At 46.8% G+C, this 26435-nt stretch overlaps 1 protein-coding gene across 3 annotated transcripts in view; it reads right to left on the reverse strand.

Moving 5' to 3' along the window:
• The window catches only part of LOC138370890 (PDZ domain-containing protein 8-like), a 213436-nt gene that overhangs the window by 156051 nt on the left and 30950 nt on the right, over positions 1-26435 (reverse strand). For all 3 annotated transcript variants that reach the window (XM_069335534.1, XM_069335533.1, XM_069335532.1), the window contains exons 6-7: positions 25990-26214; positions 23205-23375 (exon numbers count right to left, since the gene is read on the reverse strand). In XM_069335534.1, coding sequence (XP_069191635.1) covers positions 23205-23375; positions 25990-26214 — 396 coding nt within the window. The remainder of the gene's footprint in view (positions 1-23204; positions 23376-25989; positions 26215-26435) is intronic.

Genomic DNA, 26435 nt, shown 5'->3' on the forward strand with positions numbered 1-26435 from the left:
CATTTTGGTCCCCCCTCCTGCTTCCGGCTTTGAGGCGTCTAAGGGCTTTGGGGTCGGGGCGGGGTTTAGCTGGTTTTGAGACTCGTGCGGTCTCGGTGGATGCCCCTTCCAGGGTGGCGACAGAGGCATTCGAGTCGGTTCCTTCAGCCATTGCGTCTCTGACCAGTGGGCCCCCTTCCTTAGTGTTTTCACAGCTGCCCCAGCTTTTTCTTTTGAGGCCTGGGCTTTGGAGGATGATTTGGCCCCGGGGTCCTGGTGTGGAAGTTCCTGGGGTTGAGGAAAGGCTGACGTGGGGGACCTTGGGCCCCATTGGACCCCTCCTGGGTTTTCCTACCCTCCAAGTGGGGCTTACTGTTCTCCCCCCCCCTCACCCCTTACATACGAGTTGGTTGGTGTCAGTCTTCCCCAGGTTCAGTTCCGTGTCCCTTCGGGTCTGTCAGTTCCATCCTTCCTGTGGGAAATTTTACCCACTTTATCAACATTCTTATCTAGGACATGTATTCTTTCTACATCATGTCAAAATCACGTCAGGATCGTATCAGCATCACTTCAGATACTCAATACTCAGATTCAGATACTGTACTCAATACTCTGTCTCGACAATAAACGTAATAACTAACATTGTGGACTACCCTCCTCGAAAGAAGGGAGGCGCCAGCTTGGACCTCAAGCGTCCTGAGCATGGCCCGAGGAAAATCATTTTGTTTATGAACAGTGTACACGCGTGTTGGTGTTCCACGACCTTTATCGGGGGATAGCTGCTGCCCTAACTAATCTATTATCACCAGTCATAGCTCCCTAGATATTGGGTGAGTTCTGGACTATATTTATAGGAAAAATTCCTAGTACTTTTTATCTCATTGAGAGTGTAAAGTAGCTCAAAGTGACGCTGCCGCCTCCTCTACACCACACCTAGCGATACCTCCTTCCACTGCACACGCAACTCAGGACATAATCCACTAGCAATTCTCCCAGAATATTACACGGCAAAACTGTGACATAACACTATAGTGCCACAGCTCTACAAGAGAGACTATGCAGTCTGGCAACACCGTCAGCCAAGCACCGGTTCTCGATTTTTGGATGAGTGTTGGGTATTGTTTGTGGTACGTTGATTGGCCAATTTGCATGCATCTTAATGTAACCTTAATATTTACATACATACATACATACATACATACATACATACATACATACATACATACATACATACATACATACATACATATAGTTAATCATTACACTGTGGGGCAAAGCCCCGATTTTCAGTAAATTTTGATTTAATCTTTCAGCAACTGAATCTTTTCTTGATATCTGGACATTCATTCATTGAACGTCATTCAGTGCCTAACTGAACCCTTTTATATATATATTGGAATCTTTCTGAATATATAATTGATAATATACATTACATTACCAACTGCTAACCAAGTCATGTTAGTTCATCATATTGTATATACATACTCTCTTGTACCTAGATAACAGTACTTGGACCAAAACTTTAAAGTCCTCTCATTGCATATTTCCATATTTCATACCTCTATAATACAAATTATAGAGGACATCGACTTGACTTGATTACAATCGACTCGAGAATGGTCCAGGACGGACCGAAACGTCGTCGTCCCTTCAACTTCTAGTGTGTGGTCTGGTCAACATACTTCAGCCACGTTATTGTGACTCATCGCCTACAAATTGTTGTTTATTAGTATGTGTATATTGGCTGTAATATTAAGTGCTAGGCTAGACTATGTACATGTTCAGAGCCCTGATCATGAACAGAACCAGTGTTCAAGCAAGCTGGTGTAGAAATGTCTGCCGGTGGATGTAGATCTCCAATCAACCACTCTGCCCCCTACAGTGCATTGTCATTAGGACAAGAGGAGCTAGGTTTTACAACCCTAGCTAAGAATTTTTATTTGTATTATTTTTCCATACAGTAATTTTTATTTAGTACAGTACAAGTCCTAAGTGGTTCTCATACATAAACTGGTCACGAGTGCATCGTCTGCACTGCTGAGGTGGTACTCAATTCTTCATTGGCATCTGCCTGGGCCCTTGCTTTTAGGTTTTCATCGCCATTTTGTCCTTGCTGTTTGCAGAGTCTGCGGTTGGGCAGTTTCTACAAGCGACTTCTTCTAGTTGTCATCCGTTGTCGGACTTGTTGGTCATTCGGGGGTCCAGGGTGGGGATTCCTCCTGGACAGGGCATGTCCAGCTCACTGGGTTCAGGTTCCTGGTGACCTTGCTGAAGTTCCATCTGGTTCTCTGACACCCTTGGTTTCAGATGCTGCTTGCTCGGTGTCTGCACCCAGGCGTTTTTCCACGGCTCCGCCTGTTTCAGATGCTACCTTGAGGTTACCTTGAGGTACTTCCGGGGCTAAGCGTCTCCGCGGCCTGGTCATCGACCAGACCTCCTGGTTGCTGGTCGCAGCAACCAGGAGGACCAGCAACCACCTGGTTGCTGGTCCTCCTGATGCTCAGTTCGGTCTTCTCCTCGAGTCTTTGCATCTGGTAATTTTGACTCGAGTCTATCATCATCTGTTTGGTGATCAGGTGGCTTCATTGATGATGTCCCACCTGCATGTTTCGTCTCGGCGGCGGTATGTGGTTTACTGGTGGTCCTGTCTTCCTTTCTCTTTTTGTCTCTTCGTAGGTATATTGCACTTTTTGTTGAGGTGGTCTTGTCCTTTCTATTGTGGCTGTTCAGGATCGGCATCTTATGCTGCATACTGTCGCTTGGTATTGTGTGGAGCTGGCAGAGCCGCTATGGCCTGCTTTCGGTTTTGATGTTCCTTTTGCACCGTTTCACGAGCTGTCTCAGGCTTGTTTCACCTCTGGCCTGCTCATGCGCCACCTGAGCCATACTGGTCTTTGGACATGGTGCTCTCTTAACTCTCTTCCCCTTGGTTTGCTGTGGCCCCTTTGGTTCAGGACAGTTTCTCAGAGGTTTCTGCTCTTTTGGGTTCTGGTGATCGGTTTGATCGTTTGCAGCTGTCTCTCTTCTTTTCTGACGAGGTTGGGACAGCTTTTTCCGGAGGGGTCCCTGGGGTTGTTGTTTTTTATTGGTTTGGCCGGAAGTGCATTTTCTTGTGTCCAGTTGTGGTTCTCAGCCATTGCCTGCACTCCGCGGCCTCTGTGGCCACGAACGCGCTTTGGGTTGACCCAAGTTCCCTTCATCCCAGTTCCAGGGTTTGGGTCTCCCGGGTCATCCGCAGGGGTCATTTGAGGTTGCCAGTTGTCTTGATTTTGGGTTCAGGCTAGTAGTTTCCACCTCCCGGGTTTGTGCCTCTTTTGTCCTTGTCTTTGGGTAGATAACCACCCAAAGTCGAAGGGGGAGTTGAAGGGGCTTCTCCCCCCCCCCCCTAAGAAAACCAGCATTGAATGTAATGAAATGCCATTTTCTGGATGAGACCCGGAGGCTCCCCAGCATCCCTCCCTCCCTCCCAGTAGGCGGCTTTTTCACTGTTTTGACATCCATCCTCAAAACTGAAGGTGTGGGTTGCTGGCGCGAGGGGTCTGAGGCTCCCCCTTTCCCCTCATGGGGAGGGGAGAGCTGCACAGACAACAGCGCGGCAAGTGGTGACGTTATGCTCGTTTGCTTTTTTTCTATGGGAACTTCTGTCCACTCGTTTGACTTTCAGTAGTAATTTCAACCAGAATAGGGGTTTGTTTTGGGAGGCTTACCTTTCTGGGTGCCTGACCCAATCAATGACAGAAATAGAATGCTCCAAATCACATATGCTATTCTATAGGCCATTGCTTCCCGTACCTCTCTGAGGGGGGCCAGGTTCTGGCACGTGGTCCCTGGTAGGCTTATGAACTCCATTCACACTGACTGATGCCAAAGTCTAATATATTACATATCGGCCTGTATAGCTCCGGGGAGCTGAAGGGGCTCACCCAGAAAATGGCATTTCCTTACAGTCAACGCTGTTTTTTTTTTTTATATTCCTAGAACGAGACTTAACCACAGCAGAAATGCTTGTGAAATGACCTCCCAAATGTACAGTAATTAAAAGCTTTATGCCTCCCATCGAGTTAAAATACAAAACTGTCTACTTAATCATGTAATAAATTTTACATTTTATTTACTAAAAAAACAGTGTTGAATGTAATGAAACCCCATTTTCTGGGTGAGACCCGGAGGCTCCCTGGACTAGTCCAGGCTGAAATGTAATATATTAGACTTTGGTATCAGTTAGTGTGAATGGAGTTCATAGGCCTACCAGGGACTACGAGCCAGAACCTGGCCCCCTTCAGAGAGGCACGAGGGGCAATGGCCTATACAAACCCTTGTGATTGGAAGCATTCTATGTCTGCCATCGACCAGGTCAGGCACCCAGAAAGGTAAGTGCCCCAAAACAAACCCCTATTCTGGTTAAGAAATTGCTACTGAAAGCAAAACTAATGGACAGAACTCCCCAAACGAAAACGAGTAAACAAGCATGATGTCACCTCGCCGCATGTCTATGCAGGGAAGGTGGAGCCCCAGATCCTCACACTGGCAATCCACACCCCAGTTCTGAGGCTGGATGTCAAAAAGATACGAAAAACCACCAATCGGAGGGGAGGGAGGGTTGCCGGGGAGCCTCCATGTCTCACCCAGAAAATGGCGTTTCATTACCTTCTTCCCCCACCCCAGGCCCTCCCTCTTCCCACACCCCATGCCCTCCCCTGTTTCTCTAGCCTATGCCCTCCCCAGTACCCCCACCCCAAGCTCTCCTTCCTCCCACACCCCCATCCCTCTATCCCTCCCTGCCACCCCACCCCAGGCTCCCCTTCCCTCCCCAACCCCTGACCTCCCTGGCCCCCCTACCCCAGACTCCCCTTCATTCTACAACCAATGACCTCCCACTCCCTCTTCCACAGGCCCCTCCTGCTGCTCCATCCCAAGCCCTAATTGACCCCCAATCCCAGCTACACAGCTACACCACCACAGATGTAATTGGACTCGCGGAAACAAAATTCTCAGAAATCGTAACGAATGAGGCGTTTCCCCAGGATTACACAGTAATAAGGAGAAAGAGAAAGAGAGAGAGAGAAGAGTAAGGGGAGACATGATCACAACCTACAAAATCCTCAGAGGAATCGACCGGGTAAACAAGGATAAACTATTCAACACTGGTGGGACGCGAACAAGGGGACACAGGTGGAAACTGAGTACCCACATGAGCCACAGAGACGTTAGAAGGAACTTTTTCAGTGTCAGAGTAGTTAACGGATGGAATGCACTAGGCAGTGATGTGGTGGAGGCTGACTCCATACACAGTTTAAAATGTAGATATGATAGAGCCCAGTAGGCTCAGGAATCTGTACACCAGTTGATTGACAGTTGAGAGGCGGGACCAAAGAGCCAAAGCTCAACCCCCGCAAGCACAAATAGGTGAGTACAAATAGGTGAGTACAGATCCTCCTAGCTTCCCCATATCAGATCCTCCCAGCCCTCCTCTCACCCCAGATCTCCCAAGTCCTCCTTCCACAACTCTCCCACCCCAGACACCCCATTGTCCCCCCCCCTACCCCAGTGGAATCAACAGAAACTAAGGATGGAATGAAGAGAGCGAGTTTCAAGGTAATGTACTCGGACATAGATGGGATTACAAGCAAAGCAAGTGAACTTAGGGAAAGAGCACAAGAAGGGAACCCAGATGTAATTGGACTCACGGAAACAAAATTCTCAGGAATCATAACGAATGAGGCGTTTCCCCAGGATTACACTGTAATAAGGAGAAAGAGAAAGAGAGAGAGAGAGAGAGGGAAGGGGAGGAGATGGAGTGGTCCTACTGATAAGAAAGGAATGGAGTTTTGAAAAGATAGTTATCCCAGGCTGCAAGGGGTTCAGACTACATTACAGGCACCATGATGATGGGAGGACCAATAGTAGTAGTAGCAGTGATATATAAACCTCCACCAAATGACAGAAGACCCAGGCAAGAGTATGACAGAAACTACATGGCAGTCAACATTATAACTGAGAGAGAAGCCACTGAAGCCTGTAGAAATAGATCCCATCTGCTCATTATGGGAAACTTCAATCATGGAAGGATAGACTGGGAAAACAAAGAACCACACGGAGGTGAGGATACATAGGATATAGGATGAAAAAGGTGACACCCCTAGGGTCAACACTTGCAGCAGAGGAGCTCCAGCATATTTCAACAATCCTAAGTATTGTAGTACAGGTTGATGGTAGTGAGTGGTGTCCCAGAGAACATAAAGGTATAGTGCTCCTGAAAAATAGGTGAGATAACAGGAAAGTGCTAAGGGAAGTGAAAAATCGGATGAGAAAAAGTTGCCCTAGTGTTTACAGTGCAGAGAAGAACATTCAAGATGGCCACTGGCAAGGGGAAAAACAAAACAGAGCTTGATTTTGAGGGATTCAATGAAGAAAGCATTGATATTAGTAGTCTACATAACAAGTTGGTAAATTTAGATACTATAGTGAACTCTCATGTAGAAATAATTAGTAAATTGAAAGAAAGTAATGACCATTTGAATAGCAAAGTTTTATGTCTTGAGGGTTTAGTGAAAGACTTGCGCAAGGATAAGAATCAATTGGAAACAAATTGCAAAGCCATGGAAGAAGAAAATAAATTCTTAAAAATAGCTTTGGAAGAAGTTAAAGTAAATTTAAACATAAATGACTACAATAGGTTAGGCAAGGAAATTCAACAGGAGAAACAGCTTTTGTCAGCACAGATGGAGGAAGTTACACAGGGAATAGAACAGTGCAAGAAAGATATGCAACTCACTTATGCACAAGTGGCCAAGGAGAAGGAAAAAATAGAAGAAGCAGTAAAGGAAGTCAAACACTGCAGCAACCAAGATAAAACAAACATTAGGCTAGAAGTGAGGAAAGAATTGGCATCTAACCCGAAGTTGGTGCAAAACACAGTTGATCGGAGTAAGTCCCTGATCATTTTTGGCTGCAAAGAAAAGGCGATAACATCTAGGTCAGAAAGAGCTGTAGAAGAAGCTAAAGTAGTAGATAAAATTGTTGGCCTCGTGGAAGGTCTTACAAACAGAGAGAATGTGTGCGACTACAGGAGAATAGGCAGGTACGTAAAAGGGAAAGATCGACCTTTGAGGATCACCCTAAACGGTGCCAAACAGATGGAAGAAGTACTAAGGAATGCTAGAAAATTGCAAAGGGATGAGGATGGGAAAGGGTGGTCGTTAAGACGAGATCTTTCAAAAGAAGATAGAGAGAAGCTGAAACTGAACCTCGCCGAGGCAAAACATTTAAATGAGAGCAGGAATGAAGAAGAAATAAATTCTTTTTTCTACAAAGTGATAGGGGTAGGCAAACCAGTAAAGTGGTACATAAAGGCAAACCAACAAAATCAATAGAGAGAGGGGGAGTGAAGAATAAGGAGAGGGGGAACAAGTTCCTGAAGATTGCATACACCAACATAGATGGAGTGAGATCGAAGATACTGGAGTTAAGTGATGTAATACAGCTGCAGACACCAGACATTGTTGCACTCACGGAGACAAAACTTGAAGATGTAATTTTAAATGAGGTCATATTCCCAAGGGGCTACTCAATTTGGAGACGGGACAGAAAAATTAGGAAAGGCGGTGGCGTTGCTGTGCTGGTAAAAGAACACCTAAAGGTGAAGGAAATAATGACTGCCAATCCACAAGAAGTTGACATAATAGCACTAGAGATCTGCTATGAGGATGATAAACTAATGATGATAAATGCATATAGTCCACCGCCAAGCAGCACATGGTCAAAGGAGGAGCTAGATAGTAAACGTGAAGGTCTTATAACAATAATGAGAGAGATTATAGCGAGAGCGGATAACGATAGATCACGACTGTTGATAGTCGGTGACTTCAACTTGAAATCCATAGACTGGGAAGCATATGAAGCTAAAACAGAAGATTTTTGGACCTGTAAATTTGTAGACCTCATCCTGGAAACATTCTTGTATCAACATGTTAAACAAGCTACGAGGATGAGGGAAGGGGACGTTACCTCCATGCTAGATTTGATATTTACCAGGAAGGAGGAAGAGATATTTGACATTCAGTACCTTCCTCCCTTGGGTAAAAGTGACCATGTCTTTTTGGGAATAAAGTATGCAATGCGTTATAAGCTGGAAGAAAATAAGGAGGTTGAAGCAGTTGAAAAACCAGACTTCAGGAGAGGACATTATGGTGACCTTAGAAATTTTTTTAGTGAGTATAATTGGACAGACTTGATGCTAGGCAAGGAAGTGAATGAGATGTATGGCAAGTTTTGTGAAATATATGATAAAGGCACAAAAAAATTTATACCAAAACAGAGATGCAGAACTAGGAAACAGGATTGGTTCAATAGAAATTGCGAGAGGGCTAGAGACCGAAAGACACAAAAATGGAATCAATACAGGAAGAGGCCGAACCCCCAAACATACCAGCGATAGAAAGATGCGAGAAACAACTACACGGCAGTGAGGAGAGAGGCAGAAAGAAATTTTGAAAAAGGGATTGCGGATAAATGTAAAACAGAACCAGGTCTATTCTATAAATTCATAAACAACAAATTGCAGGTAAAGGATAATATTCAGAGGTTGAAAATGGGAAATAGATTCACGGAAGATGAAAAGGAAATGTGTGAAACACTAAACGAAAAGTTCCAAAGTGTGTTTGTACAAAATGAAATCTTTAGGGAACCAGATACAATAAGAATTCCAGAGAACAACATAGAACACATAGAGGTGTCTAGAGACGAAGTGGAAAAAATGCTCAAGGAGCTCGGTAAGAACAAAGCAGCTGGCCCAGATGGCGTTTCACCATGGGTTCTGAGAGAATGTGCATCTGAGCTCAGCATTCCACTTCACCTGATCTTTCAGGCATCCCTGTGTACAGGAATCGTAGCAGACGGGTGGAAACAGGCTAACATAGTTCCAATCTACAAAAGTGGCAGCAGGGAAGACCCCCTCAATTATAGACCTGTATCATTGACAAGTGTAATAGTGAAAGTATTGGAAAAACTAATCAAAACTAAATGGGTAGAACACCTAGAGAGAAATGATATAATATCAGACAGACAGTATGGTTTTCGATCTGGAAGATCCTGTGTATCGAATTTACTCAGTTTCTATGATCGAGCCACAGAGATATTACAGGAAAGAGATGGTTGGGTTGACTGCATCTATCTGGACCTAAAAAAGGCTTTCGACAGAGTTCCACATAAGAGGTTGTTCTGGAAACTGGAAAATATTGGAGGGGTGACAGGTAAGCTTCTATCATGGATGAAAAATTTTCTGACTGATAGAAAAATGAGGGCAGTAATCAGAGGCAATGTATCAGAATGGAGAAATGTCACAAGTGGAGTACCACAGGGTTCAGTTCTTGCACCAGTGATGTTTATTGTGTACATAAATGATCTACCAGTTGGTATACAGAATTATATGAACATGTTTGCTGATGATGCTAAGATAATAGGAAGGATAAGAAATTTAGATGACTGTCATGCCCTTCAAGAAGACCTGGACAAAATAAGTATATGGAGCACCACTTGGCAAATGGAATTTAATGTTAATAAATGTCATGTTATGGAATGTGGAATAGGAGAACATAGACCCCACACAACCTATATATTATGTGAGAAATCTTTAAAGAATTCTGATAAAGAAAGAGATCTAGGAGTGGTTCTAGATAGAAAACTATCACCTGAGGACCACATAAAGAATATTGTGCAAGGAGCCTATGCTATGCTTTCTAACTTCAGAATTGCATTTAAATACATGGATGGCGATATACTAAAGAAATTGTTCATGACTTTTGTTAGGCCAAAGCTAGAATATGCAGCTGTTGTGTGGTGCCCATATCTTAAGAAGCACATCAACAAACTGGAAAAGGTGCAAAGACATGCTACTAAGTGGCTCCCAGAACTGATGGGCAAGAGCTACGAGGAGAGGTTAGAAGCATTAAATATGCCAAAACTAGAAGACAGAAGAAAAAGAGGCGATATGATCACTACATACAAAATAGTTACAGGAATTGATAAAATCGACAGGGAAGACTTCCTGAGACCTGGAATTTCAAGAACAAGAGGTCATAGATTTAAACTAGCTAAACACAGATGCCGAAGAAATATAAGAAAATTCACCTTCGCAAATAGAGTGGTAGACGGTTGGAACAAGTTAAGTGAGAAGGTGGTGGAGGCCAAGACCGTCAGTAGTTTCAAAGCGTTATATGACAAAGAGTGCTGGGAAGACGGGACACCACGAGCGTAGCTCTCATCCTGTAACTACACTTAGGTAATTACACTTAGGTAAAAATTACATGGAGAGCTAAACTGTTGGAAGTGGCAAAAAGAAACCTTTTAACACTATCGCTCACCGGGCAGGCGCGCGGTAAACTTAGGGGTCATGCACCGAGCGTGCGGGCGAGCGTGAGGGTAAGAGCGCGGTGACACCTAAATGTGTATACTTGTTTCAGCTTTCTCACCTTAATTCTCGTGCTACGTCGCTCGTTTTGGTATCATTGTGTTCGCAATTAAATTCCCTACAGGTGTGTATAAATATAATGTCCAAAAGCCTGGTGTGATTCCCAACAGCAAAGCCTAAAGTCAGCAAAAGTTACCTGTGAGCGCACAAAATCAGTAACATGTGCATACTCGTTCCATTTTTCTCACCTTAATTCTCGTGCTACGTCGCTCGTTTTGGTATCATTGTGTTCGCAATTAAATTCCCTACAGATGTGTATGAATATAATGTACAAAAGCCTGGAGTGCCTCCCCGCAGAAAAGCCTAAAGTTACCCGTGAACGAGCACCAATTTGTTCACTGCAACCTAATGTGTATACTTGTTCAATTTGATAACATCAAATTTTGTGTTACGTCTTTCATTTTGGTATCAAATTGTTCGCAATAAAAAGGCGCATATTTTAAAACTAGTCCCATAATAATAGAGCAATAACTGGAATTTTAACAAATATTTTAATTCTGGACGCTCATCATCACAAAATTATTTATATCTTTCCAGTGTTCTGACATAAATTTTTGTGTTACATCTTTCATTTTGGTATCAAATTGTTCGTGACATAAAGGTGCGCATTTTAAAACTAGTCCCAAGATAATAGGACAATAAATAGAATTTTAACAAATATTTTAATATTTTGACCAAAAGCCTATTTATAATCTTTCAAGTGTTCGGACATCAAGTTTCATTATATATCTTTCATTTTGGTATAAAATTGTGTGCAATCTAAAGGCGTTTATTTTGATACTATCCCGAGGTCATTGGATAAAAAATGAATTTTATACAAATATTTTTTGTAGTGGACGCAAGTCCGGTCCAAAGTTAGGACTCGGGAGAAAAATAATGGACGCGAGTCCGGTCCAAAGTTACCGATAGTGTTAAGTCAGTATGTCAGGGGACCCACAAGAATGAGAGGCAATGATGAACCAGCGAGACTCGACCTAGTCTTCACACTGAATGACTCCGACATACGGGAAACCGATTTCGAAGCTCCAGTAGGACTGAGCGATCACAATGTACTGATGTTTAAGTATCTTGTCAAAGAAGGGATAATGAACCCAAGGAAGGGCCCAGAAAACAAAAGGATGGCATTCCAATGGGGAAACTATGAGGAGATAAGAAAATTCCTACCAGATATAACTTGGGAAACAGAGCTCAGAGGAAAGATGGCCAAAGGCATGATGGACTACATCACACAAAAGTGTAAGGAAGCAGCAGACAAGTCCATCCCAGTCCAAAAGGGAAAAAATTAAATGCAGACGAGAAACCCATGGGTTAATCAGAGATAAAAATCAAAGATTTAGGCAGCAACCTAAATTGCTGCACAGCCACATCAGGAGAAAAAGAACAGTGAAGGAACAGGTAATATAACTCAGGATAGGGGCAGACAAATATAACTCAGGATAGGGGCAGACAAATATAACTCAGGATAGGGGCAGACAAATATAACTCAGGATAGGGGCAGACAAATTCACTACAAATGACAAGAAAGTATGCAATGAACTCGATAAGAAATTCCACGAGGTCTTCACAGTAGAGCAAAGGGAAGTCCCAGAGATAGGAGAGGGAATATCTAACCAAACACTACTAGACGAGTTCGTGATTACCAGTGGGGAGGTGAGGAAACATCTGCTAGATTTGGAAGTGACAAAGGCTATAGGCCTGGATGGAATCTCACCTTGGATACTGAAGGAAGGAGCAGAAGCTCTATGCCAGCCACTTGCCATGGTGTATAACAAATCCCTGGTAACAAGTGAACTGCCAAAAATTTGGAAGATAGCTAATGTAGTCCCGATATTCAAAAAGGGTGATCGACAGGAGGCTCTAAACTAAAGGCCAGTGTCACTAACTTGCAAACCATGCAAGATGATGGGAGACAATTGTGCGAAAAAATCTAGTGGAACATCTGGAGCGGAAGAACTTTGTATCACATCAGCATGGGTTCAGGGATGCCAGATCATGTCTCTCATAACTGAATTCTATGACCAGGCAACAAAAATCAGGCAGGAAAAAAGAGAGGGATGGGTAGACTGCATATTTTTGGACTGCCAGAAAGCCTTTGACACAGTACCTGTCGGGAGCCGGTACTCTGCCTGTAATGTAGTCTATGGGAGTCGGTCGGCCGAGCGGACAGCACGCTGGACTTGTGATCCTGTGGTCCCGGGTTCGATCCTGGGCGCCGGTGAGAAACAATGGGCAGAATTTCTTTCACCCTATGCCCCTGTTACCTAGCAGCAAAATAGGTACCTGGGTGTTGGTCAGCTGTCACGGGCTGCTTCCTGTGGGTGGAGGCCTGGTCTAGGACCGGGCCCCAGGGACACTAAAGCCCTGAAATCATCTCAAGATAACCTCAAAATAACCACATAAGCGACTAGTGCACAAACTGGAGATGCAGGCAGGAGTGAAAGGAAAGATACTCCACTGGATAATGGAGTACCTAAGCAACAGAAGACAGAGTCACTGTGAGAGGTGAGGTCTTGGAGTGGTGAGGAATCACCAGTGGAGTCCCACAGGGTTCAGTACAGTACTTGGACCTATATCGTTCCTCTCAATGTTTGCTGATGAAGCAAAAATTATGGAGGAGGATTAAGACAGAGGAAGATAGTATGAGGCTACAAGATGACCTAAACAAACTGAAGGAATGGTCAAACAAATAGCTACTAAAGTTCAACCCAAGTAAATGTAAGGTAATGAAAGTAGGGGGAGGAAATAGGAGGCCAGTCACTGGATACCAAATGGGATTTGAAGTCCTTCACGAAATGAACAGATTAAGATCTAGAAGTTGATATCACGCCAAACCTGTCTCCTGAAGCCCACATCAAATGAATAATAGCGGTGGCATATGCGAGGCTGGCTAACATCAGAACTGCCTTCAGAAACCTGTGTAAGGAATTTTTCAGAACCGTGTATACCATGTATGTAAGGCCAATCCTGGAGTATGCGGCCCCAACATGGAGTCCGTACCTTGTCAAGCACAAGACGAAGCTGGATAAAGTTCAGAGGATATGACACTAGGCTAGTCCCAGAACTAAGAGGCATGGGTTACGAGGAAGGCTGAGGGAACTGCACCTCACGTCGCTGGAAGATAAGACCCAGGAAGACATGATCACCATATACAAAATTCTCAGAGGAATTGACAGGGTAGACAAAGATGGATTATTTACCACGGGAAGTACACACACAAGGGAACACAGGTGGAAACTGAGTACCCAAATGACCCACAGAGACATTAGAAAGAACTTTTTCAGTGTCAGAGTAGTTAGTAAATGGAATGCACTAGGAAGTGATGTGGTGGAAGCTGACTCCATACACAGTTTCAAATGTAGATATGATAGAGCTCGAGAAGCTCAGCAATCTGTACACCAGTAGATTGACGGTTGAGGGGCGGGACCAAAGAACCAAAGCTCAACCACCACAAGCACAACTAGGTGAGTACATACAGATAAGTAGATAGATACAGACAAAGATATCTCTATATATCTATCTATAGGTTATATAAATAAATAAATAAATTAAATAAATATATAAATAGTTTATTCAGGTAAAAGTACATACATACAAAATGAGTTACAAACAGAATGCTGAATTTCTAGATAGAGCTAGTATATATACTATGCTTTAGGCATATTAGTATATTTTGGTAGCAGTCTTTCTTGTAAACATATGTTGTTAAATATGACCGAAAAAACCAGCGTTGAATGTAATGAAACGCCATTTTCTGGGTGAGTCCCGGAGGCTCCCCGGAGCTATCCCAGGCTGATATGCTAATGTCAGACTTTGGCATCAGTCATGTGTATGGAGTTCTTAGGCCTACCGGGGACCACGGCCAGAACCGGGCCCCCTCAGAGAGGCAAGGGGAGCAATGGCCTATAGAAGCCCCCGTGTAGTTGGAAGCATTCTATGTCTGCCATCGACCGGAACAGGCACCCAGAAAGGTAAGCGCCCCAAAACAAACCCCTATTCTGGTTAAAATTGCTACCTAAAACCGAACTAGTGGATAGAACTCCCCAACCGAAAACAAGCAAACTAGTGTGACGTCACACACTGCCGCGCCGCTGTCTGCGCAGCTTGCCCCTCCCCGGGAGGGGGAAGGGGGAGCCCCAGACCCCCCGCGCCGGCTACCCACACCTCAGTTCTTGAGGCTGGATGTCAAAAACGCGAAAAACCGCCGACCGGAGGGAGGGAGGGATGCCGGGGAGCCTCCGGGACTCACCCAGAAAATGGCGTTTCATTACATTCAACGCTGGTTTTCTGGGGGGAGCCCCGTCGGCTCCCCGGAGCTAACTACCCACAGACAGAAAAAGAGGGACTTACCCGGGAGGCGGTCGTCGCTCACCCCTCAACTCGAAGCCGAGACAACTGGCCGCAACCGCCGACCCAAAGCAACACAGGCCCGACGAGGCCCAGGGACATTCACAAGGTAACGAGCAGCCAGGACCCTGTTCGACCGCCAAAATCCCCGCGCCCGAATATCAGACCAAGACATATTCCCAAAGACGGCAGCAAGAGCCGCGAACTTACGAACGTCATGGGCACGGGGATAGACCGCAGGCTGGCTGGACCTAATAACCCTGCGGACGACCTGAGAGACCCGAACCCGCGAACAGGGAAGGAGGGAAACCGGATCAACCCACAGCGCGTCCCCGGACACAGAAGCTGTGGCGCACAAATAACGGCGAAGCGCCGCAACCGGACACAAAACATGATGCACCCCCGGCCTGACCAACCAAGCATCAACCACCCATGGACCCCTCCGGAACGCAGCAGTCTCATTCTTTGCCAGAAAAGAAGGAGACGGCTGCAAACGAACAAAACTATCACCACGACCAAAAGAGCAGAAACCCCTGCGCCGGAGGAGAGCATGAAGCTCCCCTACCCGACCCCCAGAGGCCAAAGCCAACAAGAAAAGGGCCTTGGAAAAACAATCCTGGACCGAAGGGGCCACAACGAAACGAGGAGATGAAAGGAAAGCGAGCACTCTGTCCAAAGACCAGGACGGCTCAGGCGACGCATGAGCAGGCCGGAGGTGAAACAATGCACGAGACAGCTTGCGAAACGGCGCAGACGTAACATCGATACCGAAAGCAAGCTGAAGTGGCTCCGCCAGCGCCGCACGATACGAAACGACAGTGTTAGGCATAAGATGACGGTCCTGAAACAACCACGAGAGGAAGGACAAGACCACCCGAACAGACAAGGAGCTAACACGACGAAGACGCAAAAAGAAACGGAAGGACCGCCAGGAAACTTCATACTGCCGCCGAGAAGAAGCCCTCAGGTGGGACACCAACAAGGAGGCCACCTGATCACCATAGAGATGATGATAGACTCGAGTCAAAAAAACCATACGCGAAGACTCGAGGAGAAGATCGAACCAGCTACATGACGTACCGGCCCGATCTGCTGAAAGAGGCGGAGCCGCGGGAAAACCCTCGGGTTCGGACACCGAGCAACCAGCGCCTGAAACCAAGGCTGGGCCGGCCACCAAGGGGCCAGAAGGACTACTCTCCCCCGGTAAGTCTCTAAGCGAGTCAGGACCTGGAGCAACAGCCGAACCGGGGGAAAGAGGTACAGGAACCCCCACCTCTACCAGTCGAGCCGAAAGGCATCGACCCCGACGGCCTCGCAATCGGGGAAGGGCGCCGCATAAACGGGAAGACGCCGCGACCACGCCGACGCGAAGAGGTCCACCTCGGGGCGCCCGAACGTCTGGCAAAGCCAACGGAAGGACTCGTCGTCGACCGTCCACTCCGTGGAGAGGGGAACGAAGCGAGACAGGGCGTCGGCCAAGACGTTGGACACGCCCCGTACGTGAACCGCCAGGAGAGCCAAACCCCGAGAACTCAGCAGACGAGTCACCCGAAGCGACCAACCCCAAAGAGACAAGGACCGCATCGAACCCCCTCGGATCAGGCAATGAACCACCGGAGAGCAGTCCGAATGGAGCCGAATCGTCGATCTGCGGGCCACCCGAATCCTCCCCAGAGCAAACCACACTGCCGCGAACTCCCGCACCGTACTGTGAGCTCGACGGAAGGACGGATCCCAACGCCCCTGGCCGGCCTGGTGAGCACCGGTCACAAAACCCCAGCCGAGAGACGACGCATCCGTGTACACATTGAGCGAGGGCTCGGGTAGGCGCCAAGGCACTGAACCCCGAAAAACCCGAAGAGGAAGCCGGTGACGCAGCAACCGACGCAAGTCCCCCGGGGGTCGAACTCTGCGATCGCGAGAGAGGCGGAAGGGGGAACCCCGAAGGAACCAGAACAGCCGTCGAAGCCAAACCCGACCCGGCGGGTAGACCACCATCGCGAAGTTCAGGCTCCCGCACAGCCCCTCGAGCAACCGCCGGGTGACCCGAGGGCCCTCCAGAAACCGACAAAGGCGGGACCGCAGCCACAGGAGAGACTCCGGAGGGAGAGACAAGGAGGCGGTTCGAGAGTCCCACACGAGACCCAGCCAAGTCCGAACCTGAGAGGGAACCAGATGGGACTTCCTCCAGTTCACCAAGAACCCGAACCCGGCGAGCTGGGAAAGAACCAAATCCCTGGCTAGCAAGCAAGCTGACTGGCTGGGAGCCCAAACCAGCCAGTCGTCGAGGTAGGCCAACACTTGAACACCTAGGAGACGCAAACGAGCCACCACAACCCGTGTAAGGCGTGTGAACACGTGAGGTGCCAGGTTCAACCCGAACGGGAAACAACGAAAGCAGTAACTCAGACGCCCCACTACAAAACCGAGCCAGTCCCTGAACCGCGGATGAATCGGGACATGCCAATAAGCGTCCCGGAGGTCCAGGGACACCATCCAAGCTCCCGGCTCCAAGAGGAACCGAACCTGAGACAGCGTAGTCATCCGAAAGGAGGGGCAATGAACCCAGGGGTTCAGACGGGACAAGCCCAGAATGAACCGCAGGTCCGCGCAGTCCCGTTTCGGAACCGGAAACAGACGGGAAACCCATCTGAGGGACGACGTCGTTTCGACGACGCCCAAGCGTACCCACTCCAAGACGACTCGACAGAGCGCAGGGGAAGAAGCCTGCCCTGCCAGCCCCGACCCCCCAAAGGGGGGAGGGGCCACCCAACGCCACCGCAGGCCGCGAGACACGACCCGAAAGGCCCACGAATCGTGGGACCAGGTGCGAGCGAACAGCGCAAGCCGCCCCCCCATCGCCCCGTCAAAGGGGCAAACCGCGAAAGGGCCGGCGACCCTTACGAGACCCAGAACCCCGCACAGCGCGAACACCACGCCGACCAGACGAGGGAGGGTCCGCAGGAGGAGCCAACCCCAAACCTGACACCAGAGGCCTACCACGACGAGAGGAACCCCGAGCCCTGGCACGACATTTCCGGGAAGACCCACCCCGGGACCCCCGGAAAACCAACAAGTCCGACATCGGACGACAAGCCGCCGACGCAGCCTGAATAAACTGCGCCACGGCCAACTCCCCAAACAGGAGAGGACAAAAAGGTGAAGAACGCCTAAGAGCCAGAGCCCAAGCAGATTCCACGGAGGAACCCAGCACCGCCTGCCGACACGCGAGACGGGAAGCATAGAACAGGGAAACCGCATCCCGCAAAATTGGCGTGAACAGCTTCAACAAGGCAGCCGACGAACGCGCAGCCGAGGACAAGGTGCCGGACCCCGGGACGGACCCAAGCGTCCCCACATCCTCCACGAGCCAATCCGAAGACAGCTCCAGGAGGGAAAAGAACCGCAAGGCCGAACACAAAAGGCCCCGAGCGCGCAAGTCCTCCGCCACAAGCGCCGCCGAAAGGGAGGGAACCTGCACATGGAGCTGAATAACGCCCACATCGCGGGGAAGGGCAGGGGCCCACAAGCACACATTCAGGTACTCAAGATCACCCCCCAGGAAAACCTGAAGCACCGTGGAAGCTTCCCGCCACTCCAGCGTGCGGGAACGACAGAAGGAATGCCAGGAATCCAGACCAAACAAGGGGCAGTCTGCTAGCCAGGACGACTCCGGAACCTCGTAACGGAGCCAGAAAGGGAACGAAGTCCCAAACCTGAACGTGGACGGATCCATTTCCGAGGCATAATCCGGGTCACGCAGGAGGTAAGCTGCAAAGGCCGCTCGCACCACACCAGGTTGGATGCGATAAGCCGAAAACCTCCGGAAGGACGGAACCGACGTACCCGGGGGAACACGGAACCGTACCCGGGGAGGGGCCGATACCAAATCCAACTCGTACGCAGAGGGGGGGAAAGAAAACCCCACTCCTTGTAACAATAAGCCCCGCTCAGTGGGAAGAAAAACCCAGGCGGGGTCCAGCGGGGCCCAAGGCCCCCAAGTCAGCCCCTCCCCAGCCTCGAGGTCCGTCACCACAGGACCCGAGGCCGAGTCCTCTCCCCAAGCCCCGACCCCACAAGACAAGGACGGAGCAGCCGGAAAAGCTGGAGGAAGGGGGGCCCACTGGTCAGACCCTGAAGCTTCGGCCGGGAGACAAGACTCGAATGCCTCTGCCGCCCCCCCGGAAGGGGCAACCCCCGAAGCTGCCCGAGTCTCGAGATCAAGTAACCCCTGCTCCGACCCCGAAACCCTCAGACGCTTCGGGGCCGGAAGCAGGGGCGGGGGACCAGAACGAACAGAAGGGGAAGGACGAGGAGGTGCAGACTGAACCAGGATCGAAGCGACCCCCACCCCCAAGTCCGGGTCTCGAAAAGCAAAGCGGGGCAGCCCCGGGGCATCCGGGGAAGCAACCAACCGAGCGCGTTGCAACAGACGAAACCTAGACTGCAACGCCCGTGCCGCCTGTACCCGAATAGAATCATCAGAGGATTGGGTAAATTGAGTCACAAGCAAGCAGCAACACTCACAGGACTCAGGGTCGATAGTATCACCGACCCAACAGGCAGCGTGGCAGAGGCAAAAACAATGAGGGTCACCCTGAGACAAGGGGACCGAGCAACCCTCAAACTCGCACACAGCGAGTGGGGACTCCGGGGTCACATCCATCGGACCCACGCGCCCCCTAGGGGATTCCCAGGGTCCTGAGCGTTTACTTTAAGAGGACTCGCGCTCAGGTAGTCCCAGGCAGGGTGCCGCAAACCGGCGCCCAAAACTACCAAGCAAACTTCTAAAGCTGAACCCCAGGGACGTGTACACTCACGGGGACCTAGCAGGGGGCGCCACCGAGGAGAACAGTGGAAGGGCAAACAAACTGAATAAAATGACAGAACCCCCCACCAGGCAAAAACAAAAAGAAAAACAAAGCCCCGCAAGAGGACAGCGAACCCCAAGGAACAGAGCCGGCCGCGATGTCGGGAAATACAAGCTGAGCAGCACCCTGCGCCCCTACCAGTGCAAACTGCCTCTTACCTGCCGGTAACAAGGGAGAACAGAACACCCAAGAGCAAAACAGGCGGCCGAAAAACCGAAAGGTAAAACGGACCAGCAGAGGCAGACCCCGAGGAGCCTGTGGAAGGTGGCCCCAAGCCCCAAGGGCAGTACTTACAGGGCACCTAGGGAAGGCAGCCCTAGGCGCATGCAGCCCGAGTACTGAAGATAACTCCTGGCTCTCGCACCCACAAAACTAACACCACACTCAAAGCACAGTGCAGTAGCGACACCGGAGCCAGAGCACACGACCATCGCCTATAGCATCAGCCTTAAGAACTGAGGTGTGGGTAGCCGGCGCGGGGGGTCTGGGGCTCCCCCTTCCCCCTCCCGGGGAGGGGGGAGCTGCGCAGACAGCGGCGCGGCAGTGTGTGACGTCACACTAGTTTGCTTGTTTTCGGTTGGGGAGTTCTATCCACTAGTTCGGTTTTAGGTAGCAATTTTAACCAGAATAGGGGTTTGTTTTGGGGCGCTTACCTTTCTGGGTGCCTGTTCCGGTCAATGGCAGACATAGAATGCTTCCAACTACACGGGGGCTTCTATAGGCCATTGCTCCCCTTGCCTCTCTGAGGGGGCCCGGTTCTGGCCGTGGTCCCGGGTAGGCCTAAGAACTCCATACACATGACTGATGCCAAAGTCTGACATTAGCATATCAGCCTGGGATAGCTCCGGGGAGCCGACGGGGCTCCCCCCAGAAAGTAACATTAATAATTCTAACACGAATTTTCTCAATATTTCTTATGTTTCTTTTTACTGCCGATGGTAATTGAAAAATCAATTCTCCAAAATTCATTTTTATTTCTAGTCTGACGCGACACTTGAACGCATTTCATAATTAACTATTACATTTTCAAAGACTTTAGTTTACACATACAACTGTAACCTGTAAACACGCCATTTGCTTCCTATTTATACTCGCATTTGGGTGAGGTGATATGGTACAACAGTTTTGGATGAGGTGAACAAAATTGTGACATATACAAGATAGAACACGAAACAATGAGTTTTTCAAGAGTAGGTTGGCCAACCTACCAACCTTGGTTGGTAGTAGTAGTATTTTCCAATAGGCCAACCTACTCGTGAAAAACTCTCCAGACACAAAGCAGAACGCCTTAAAGGAGACCAACGTCGTCTATGCCTTCAAATGCCCACATGGGGACTGTAAGCCCCAAAGAACTCAGTATATAGACAAGACAACAACGTCTCTTTCCAGGCAACTAACAATGCATAAGCAACAGGGCTCCATTAAGGAACATATAATCTCTTCCCACAACCAGACCATCACCAGAGAAGTCTTAACAAACAACACAGAAATCATCGATAGATACAGCGATAGCAGGCGGCTCGACATCTGGGAGGCACTACACATCAAAAAGTCAACACCAGCAATCAACAGCCAATTAATGCACAACTATATTCTACCCACTTCAAGTCTCCGTACCAATATAGAAGCATCAAGAGAAAGTCTGGGCCAATAGGCCCTTTGCAGTTACTTCCATTCTTATGCTCTCATATCCAATTAATACCCATAATTCATGGGTATTAATGTTTTCTGGTATGTCAAGAGGAGTACAGGCCGGATCACGATACACTCTCCTCTTGACATACCAGAAAACATTCTAAGGAAACTACTCCAAGCTTGTACTAAAGAGGCACCCTTCTTGAGCCCAGATGGGCACATGTATAAGCAAGTAGATGGGGTCGCCATGGGTTCTCCCCTAGGTGCCCTGTTTGCGAACTTCTACATGGGTACCATCGAACAGAAGGTCTTAGTCGACATGAACTTGAAACCGGCCATATACTGCATGTATGTTGACGACATTTTTACACAGGTACCTGATGTCAGACATCTGCAGGAGCTGAAGGAGGCATTTGAACAGATGCGTTTGATGCGTTTCACTTACGAGATGGAGAAGGATGGGAAGCTGCCCTTTCTAGATGTAACAGTCATGAAAAGGAGCGGAGGTTTCCACACTGCAGTCTACACTAAGGAAACAAACATAGGAATGTGCCTCAATGCCTATAGTGACTGCCCAGACAGGTACAAGAGGAGTGTTGTTAACGCTTATGTCGACCATGCTCTCAGCCACAGCTCAGGATGGAAGCAAGTCGATGAAGAACTCTGTAGGGTAAGGCAGGTCCTAGTCAACAACGGCTTCTCCAATGGTTTCATTGAAGACATCGTAAGAAGGAAGGTGAAACGCCATGCAACCTCTGAAGAGACAACTAACACAACACCTGTACCCCCCTATTAGACTATTTTACAGGAACTTCTTTTCCACAGCTCATAAAACGGAGGAAAGGGTCCTGAAAGATATTGTTAATAGGAACGTTACCCCTACAGACAAAAATCAGAAGATACAATTGACGATTTACTATAAAACCAAAAAAACGGCCAACCTACTCATGAGAAACTCTCCAGACACAAAGTTGAACGCTTTAAAAGAGACCAACGTCGTCTATGCCTTCAAATGCCCACTTGGGGACTGTAAGCCTCAAAGAACTCAGTATATAGGCAAGACAACATCTCTTTCCAGGAGATTAACGATGCATAAGCAACAGGGCTCCATCAAGGAACATATAATCTCTTCACACAACCAGACCATCACCAGAGAAGTCTTAACAAACAACACAGAAATCATCGATAGATACAGCGATAGCAGAAAGCTTGACATCTGCGAGGCACTACACATTAAGAAGTCAACACCAGCAATCAACAGCCTATTAATGCACAACTATATTCTACCCACTTTAAGACTCCACACCAATATAGAAGCATCAAGAAATATGGGCCAATAGGCCCTTTGCAGTTACTTCCACTCTTCCCTTTAATTTATCCAATTTATACCCAATGCACGGTGTTCTGTCTTGTGTTGAAAGTTTGCTTTGTCTTGTGTTGAAAGTTTTGTTCACCTCATCCAAAACTGTTGTAACATATCACCTCACCCAAATGAGAGTATATAAGATAAAAGCTGTTTAAATGATAGCATAGTAAAACTCTGTTTAGTGTTTGCTGGTTATAGTTGTGTGTGTGTAAACTAAAGTCTTTGAAAATGCAATAAGTTATTACGAAACGCGTTCAAGTGTCGCGTCAGGCTAAAAATAAAAATGAATTTTGGAGAATTGATTTTTCAATTACCATCGACAGTGAAAAGAAACATAAGAAATATTGAGAAAATTTGTGTTAGAATTATTAATCTTACTTTTTCGGTCATATTTAATAGCATATGTTTACAAGAGACTGCTACCAAAATATACTAATATATACATATATATACATATATATACATATATATACATATATATACATATATATACATATACATACACACACACTCACACACATATATATACAGATAACCTTACTTGTGTGCCTTCATCTGAATTGCGCATTAAAATGCCAGCTGATGATCCTTGGGGGCGCTTGAGGGTTATGTCTTGGATTGCCCATAACCCAGATGGTTTCTCTACAGCACACACAATAGGAACTTCGCTCAGTATCACAGTACAGTACATCACTTCTCCAACTAAAGCAGCCTGGAAAATGATTACTTTCTTCAGTGACCAAATTTGAAAACACCAATCACTTCATAAAACTTTAACATATTTATTACCATCAACACTATCTTTGGAAATGTTATTTTCAAATTGTAATCCTTGCCTACTTTTTCATTTATCTAGCATTACCACCCATCCCTTTCCCACTTAATTTCACTTCCATGAGCATCTTTGCTGAAAAACCCTTCATTTGCTTGCCACATTCAGGGTTGCACCGTTTTGATGGCTCCAAATTCAGATTTAAATTTTTAATAAGCGGTGCCGTCTATCCTTGAAATGTTTCATAGCTTTGTTTTGTTCCATTTCTTGTTTCACATTTGTATTTTGTCCATTTGCCCTGAGTATGCTCTATACTCAGCTTACCAGCTTGCTTTCCCCGTGCCTAAGAGTTAAATTAACATCCCTGAGAATTTTGGATTTTCTCTCCCATAAATTGACTCCTTAAGCCCTTTCACTCCTGTATAGTTCGTGGGTTTGCTTTCTTCTGCAAAACCTGCTAATGGGGAGTGACTAGTTAGTTATGTGGCTATTGTGCTTAGCTCTGTCCCCTATGCTTTAATCAAGGGTGTGCTTGGAATGTGTAAATAAATAGTTCTTATCTGTGGCTGCATACTTCACATCTCACCAAATGGTTAAGGTCTTGCATCTGTGTTTGTTCAAACAAGACTTACTTACCTGTGAGGACAATCCACATGGGCAGTATTCTCATTCCAGGGAATGATTTTGTCAGGCCTGTATATATGAGTAGGCTGTTATCGACTTCTTGCCTGCCACAGTGCCTTACACTTGACATTACTGTGTGCAGTTTTTTCAGAGTAAGATTCAGGGATTTTGAATGCTGAGCCTGCTGTCTCCTGCTGCCTCTGTCACTCTACCTACAGGTTTCAAGAGTAATCTCCTTTTTGGGCAGATCCTTCAATTTCTCTCCCACCATTTTAGTGTAACACCCATGCCCCCCCCCCCCCCCCTTAGAGTTCACACCCAGGGAAGCCTTCTCCAAGAGGTCAGCCCAGATGACCTCCGGATTATCTTGTATGTTGATTAAAAATTCCTGGGTTAGTCTTAGTCAGCATAGTTTCAAGTATGTAATATTTCATGCAAGGGAATTAGACTCCAGATTCTTATGTGTAAACATCCATGGATCTCCCCCTTTTGGCCAGGTCAGAGGTCAGTCACACACGTAATTAATAACTCCTCTCTTGAAGAGTGTATGGTGAATGTCAAACAAGCTTATTGAAATATTTCTTGAGTGTTTGTACACGTGTGGCCGATCTCTTACATTCTTGGTGTAGGTAGCAACAGCAGATCTCCACCCTCCCCCCTGTGGGGGGTTGTATATAGAGGTCCTGTAGGGACTTAGTAAGGACAGAGTGCCAGACACCGGGGCCCAGAGAGGGCTGTGAAGAACATCTCAGCCAGGGAGAGACAGAGGTCTTAAGGTACTGTGTGTGATCTCTGAGGTTTTGTTCCATGTCCAAATTTCTTAACTTTTTGCCAGTGTTAGAGTAGGATTTCTAAGTGGTGATTGACATAATTTTGGTCTCAATAAACTCATGTTAAATTTCCCGTCTGTGTCAATTGTTGAATCCTCTTAGCCTTTTGGATATAGTGGCTGACAACCGTTTCCATAATTAATGACAGTCATCGAAAGTACTCTCCAAGTCAAGCAATATTTCTTGCCTCGTTGCTTGATATAGTCTCAATGGTCAAAGGCAGATGGTGGCAGCGTATTTAATCCTTGTGTTAGCATTTCCTTGTGGGCAGTGTACTTTTTAGTTCCGTTGTACCATCATATGTCAGCTCATAACAGTGTTACCAAGTGCAACTGATGGGGAAGTGTTACTCAGGATAAGTAGTGTTTACATTATTAGTTTAGTATCCATTATAGTAGTGGTACACAATTGGTGGTGTTACATTAGTCTCGGCTTCTCCGAGAATGTTTGGAAGGCTTGGGCTACAAAAACGGGCTGTTAGCTCATCCGATTCTTATGTGGTAGCTAATGATGCTATCCAGTGGTGGTCAGTGTAGCAGCTAAATAATAATTTTAGTTAGCAAAGCGATACTGTAACAATGTCCTGTGATTTAAATTTTTACTCAGAGGGAACTCTTGAGTGAGCTTCATAATTTTGTCTAATAGTGAGAGGTTACTCAGTGATGAAATGAATTATACTCTCTTATATCTGCCCTCTCCCAAAAGCAGTAGTAAAATTATTTGCAAAGTTTTTTATCATGGTGGAGAGGGAAATTGGCTTGGGTCTGTTGAGTGAATTGAATTCCGGGTATGCATGCATTTAAGGTCTGGCTCAGGAAGCAAATGAGGAACTTGCATAGAAAGGAGTATTTCATTTCACTTAACACAAGTTTTTACTAAAAATTACTGAAAAGAGGGCCAAATAATTTAGTTTATGTTCTTATTTTTGGAATGCGTATGTGCTGACATGACTTGATCCCAACATGAACCCCACATACACATGACTTCATCATTACAGATCAGATCAGATCAGATTTTTATGAATCACTCAGATTTATAAAAATTGTAGTATTGTAAAGCAGAATTGAACTATACACAAAAATAATGAGACAATGCAGTACCTGCAACCTTGTACACTTCACAATGCTGCCAGTCAATCTTCCTGAAGGGACGGAACAACCTTCTTCGTTGATTGGATTAATCACCCTCTTGATGAGTGGAGGACCTCGCAACTTGAAATATGGAAGGGTATGCTTGCGTTTCAGGATTCCTCGTAGTTGAGAGATGATAATGGAGTTGAAACGTGGAATGTGTAGACCTAAGCTTGAGTACACCTCAAACTCAACCTACATGAGAAAAGAAAAATGTTTGTGCTATTATTAAACTTCATGCATGACATTTATGTCATGCTAGACCTAAATAAGATTTGACAAAACCATTTTTAAGGAACACAAGATCCTTTAATTTTCAGTTAAATTATGATCATACAGCTTTCTATATTCATCATTATCATCAATAACATACTCCCCCTCTTGAATTGGGGTGGGCAAGCATCTGCCCAGAAATA

This window comes from Procambarus clarkii, chromosome 33, assembly GCF_040958095.1.
Source record: "Procambarus clarkii isolate CNS0578487 chromosome 33, FALCON_Pclarkii_2.0, whole genome shotgun sequence".
NCBI classification, from domain to species: Eukaryota; Metazoa; Arthropoda; class Malacostraca; order Decapoda; family Cambaridae; genus Procambarus; species Procambarus clarkii.